Genomic DNA, 3,815 nt, shown 5'->3' on the forward strand with positions numbered 1-3,815 from the left:
CCCTAAACAAGGCAGACAAAATCATATCCTCAGTGAAACAAACAAGAACTTTGAAACCTTGTTTTGGCGGAAAAGCACCATTTTCTTTGTTTGACCCTTGTGGACTGTTGGGGTTGAAAACAGCCACTTTGAGTAAAATTTTCTGTTTTTTGGGGTGCTGGTTTGGCTGAGTGGTGTAGCGTGAATTGGTGTCAAATAATGACCTGTGGCGTTTTCTCCCGGAGGCCAAGGGAATAGAATAGAAGAAAGAATAGAAATAGAAAAATACTTTATTTATCCCCGAGGGGAAATTCAGGAGTCACCGCAGCATTTAAGAAAACATAAGTAAGAAAGAGTATAGAAAGTGCAAAAATGTCCATAAGAAATTAGATGACGACATCCCGTCCACCACTCGTCCACCACTCGTCCACCACTCTCCAGCCCAGCCAGTCTCCACCTCCACAGGGTCCAGGACTGAGCCTCCCCAGCAGTCTGTTCAGTCTCTGTCTCCTGGATCCTGTCTGCTCACAGCAGGCGAAGCTCCTCCGATGTGTCGCGGCGTCCGATGTCTGCTCCGTCAGCCACGTCCGTGAACAGCATGATGCCGCTGGATTGGCACAGCTAGCTCATCCACCCCCCGGAGCGAGATTCCACGTTCCCAACAACGATGGATGGAAGGACAGGTCCACGTCGTCACCTCCCAGCTCACATCCGAGAACCAGCATTTCGTCCTCACCGCCTCCTCCTCAGCTCGAGGGAAATCATCAAGCCCTACACTAGTTAGCATTGACATGCTACAGGCTGCTAACCAGTGGCGGTTTTTCACGGAGGCCAAGGGAAGCCTGGCTTCCCCAAAAAATATAACAAGAAAGAAAAAAAATAGCCTATAAACAAGCTTAACCACAATGTATTTTATATTGTCATTTCCTTGTCAAAACACTACATTGGCGCACCTCTGCTTTGGCTTAGCGTGAGAAGCAAAACAGCGCCCTCCTGTCAAGCTCTCATTGTGTATTACACTACGTGTCTCATGCCCTCTGCCCTGTCAGTCAGCACGGAGGCCCGCTTCACTTTGCCTCCCTTAGAAAAAAAAACAGCCTGTATTAGCCAATCAGGTTGAAGCAAGGCTCATCGCTTACTGGTTGATGCATCATTAAAAAAGATATGAGGGAGGCCAGATCGAATCTGGCTTCCAGCCAATAACACACCGTTACGAAAAAATAAACACACTGATTCAACTGTGCCGGCGCCAGTGTGAGTGTCAGTGTTAGCCCACACAGAAAGTTCAGCTATGGATGGTGACAAAGATCTTGATTTTTTTGTAAAAAATGACTTCAAAAAACTTCCTTTTGAGGTTCAACTAAAGGTCAAGCGGGACGGTAGGCCGACTCCAATGCTCCACTTAACGAAGGGCAGAGCCGATGGAAAAGTCCGCTCTTTTTGTGAAGCTAACTATGCTAGAAACGAGTGGCTAACAGGGAGTGCCAGGCTTAACCGGCTTTTCTGCTGGCCATGTCTGCTGTTTGACAGATCAGGCTCCTTGAACAACCCCTGGAGCACCACAGGATTCGTGGATCTGGCCAACCTCGCGAGGGCCATGGAGAGGCATTCAAAGTCCAGAGGCCATATAACATCTGAGCTCAAACTTAAACTTTTCGGACGAGTACGGATTGATGAAGCACTGGATCAAGCGGCTGCAATAAGCGTAACGAGGCACAACCAACAGGTGGAGAAAAACCGTGCCATTTTGAAGAGGTTGATTGCTGCTGTATTATATCTCGGAGGCCAGGAGCAGGCATTCCGGGGCCACAGTGAATCGACCAGCAGCTCCGGCAACAGGGGAAACTTCATGGAGCTTGTGCAGACTTTTGCTGAATTTGACACCACCATGGCGGAGCATTTATCATCAGCAACCGCATTTACCAGCACATCAAAGACAATTCAGAATGACATCATCGAAAGCACTGCTCATGTCATCCAGGAAGAAATTGATAAAGAAATAAATGCTGCTCCATTCATAGCCATTGAGGTGGATGATACCACTGACATATCGTGCAGGTGCCAGCTGACAGTCATAGTCCGCTATGTAAACGAGAGCGGCATCATATGTGAGAGGTTTCTTGGTTTCCATGATATTAGTCTGGAGAGAGATGCTGAAACCATTGCTGCAGTGGTGATGAAAACAATTGGCAGCTACAATCCCGAGACAAAGCTGATTTGTCAAACTTATGATGGCGCCAGCTGTATGAGTGGCCAGAGAGGAGGCGTTCAGGCGCTCGTAAAAGTAAAATGTCGGCACGCATTGTTTGTTCATTGCTATGCACACAAACTTAATTTAGTTTTGGCTCAGGGGACAAGCAATATTCGGGAATCAAGACTGTTTTTTGCTTCTCTCGACTCCTTCCACAACTTCTTCAGCCGCTCACCTAAGCGCACAGCACTGCTCAAAGAAGTGGACAGCATCCGCGTGCCCGGCGGCAGCACCACTCGGTGGAACTTTAAAAGCCGCGCAGTGCACGCAGTGCATGAGGGCCGAGGATCACTGATCACTGCATTGGATCGGATCACAGCTGAACCTGGTTGGGACAAGGATGCAATAGCACAGAGCTCGGCATTGAGACAGAAGCTGGATGACTTTGATTTCATGTTCATGCTTGGGGTTTTCAAGACGATTTTTGGTCTGACTGAGCCCCTTTTCCAGGTGCTTCAGAGCAGAGCGTTGGACATTAGAAAATGTGAGGAAAGAGTCAATGGCACTTTGACTGCTTTAAAAGCAACCCGGAGCACCGAAACCTTCAATCAGCTGTACGAGGAGACAGTACAGGCTGTTGGGATGCCAAACCAGCTGCGACGCAAGCAGCGCTGCCGGGCCTGGGCAGATTTTGAGCTGGGAGTCACTCCGGATGGGGAACATGAGGACACAGGGCCTGTGGATGCCTACCGACGCCTCTTTTTCCAGCTGCTTGATGGTATTGTGCAGCACATGACACACAGGTTTGAGGACATGAAGTGTCTAAGTTTTTTTTGTGTCCTGGATAATGCGTCATTTAAGACGTATTCCCAGCCTGCAGGATTCCCGGGGGTTGAGATCTCTCAGTTGGTTAAAACCTACCCAGTTTTTGATGAACTGAGACTGAGAAATGAGCTGCAAGTCATCTATGCAGATACCCTCTTTCACAAGCCACCAGCTGAGCTCCTGAAGATGCTCATTAAAGATGAACTGACCTCTGCCTTGCCCGAAGTTTGCAAACTACTGAGGCTGATGCTCACCATACCTGTGTCAAGCACGTCTGCAGAGAGGTCCTTTTCCTGCTTGAAAAGGATCAAAGCCTACTTGAGAAACAGCTGTGGACAAGACAGACTGGGACATTTGGCCAAGATCTCCATGGAGTCTTCTGTCACACAAGACCTCAAGTCCCGCGGGGAGCTATATGACAGAATCACTACTCGGTTTGCCACGATGAAGGATAGAAGAATGCCATTGCTCTTCAAGTAGCGGTGAGTTACATTAAAAAAATGTATGCATCTTGTGACAAATGGGCTGCCATGCCCCTGTACCTGTCCAGCTTCAGCACCGTGGACAGCACCATGGCCCGCCGTGGCCTTTTTGATGACAGAGTTGTCACATTTTTTCTTATGCATAATGTACCGTATTTTCCGCACTACAAGGCGCTTCGGAAATAGGGCGCACCTTCGATGACTGGCCTATTTGACAACTGTTTTCATATATTGGGCGCACCGCATTATAGGGCGCATAGATTAGAAGCTATAGTAGTGGCTGGGGTTGCGTTATGCATACACCAGATGGAGCTGCGCTAAAGGGAATGTCAACAAAA

The 3,815-nt window shown here is 48.4% G+C and overlaps 1 protein-coding gene across 1 annotated transcript; it reads left to right on the plus strand.

Annotated features, from left to right (window-relative positions):
* The first annotated feature begins 1,372 nt into the window (after positions 1 to 1,372).
* On the plus strand, positions 1,373 to 3,475 carry LOC141786482 (zinc finger MYM-type protein 1-like). Its single transcript, XM_074665105.1, has one exon. It carries the CDS (start codon positions 1,373 to 1,375, stop codon positions 3,473 to 3,475), a length of 2,103 nt encoding a protein of 700 aa, XP_074521206.1.
* Positions 3,476 to 3,815: the final 340 nt, after the last annotated feature.

This window comes from Halichoeres trimaculatus, unplaced genomic scaffold, assembly GCF_033239565.1.
Source record: "Halichoeres trimaculatus isolate MK-OKI-2021-1 unplaced genomic scaffold, fHalTri1.1 fHalTri1_scaffold_34, whole genome shotgun sequence".
NCBI lineage: Eukaryota > Metazoa > Chordata > Actinopteri > Labriformes > Labridae > Halichoeres > Halichoeres trimaculatus.

Bases quoted from the DNA above. Each gene is read 5' to 3' on its own strand.
- LOC141786482 (XM_074665105.1), top strand. From the start codon at position 1,373: ATGCTCCACTTAACGAAGGGCAGAGCCGATGGAAAAGTCCGCTCTTTT.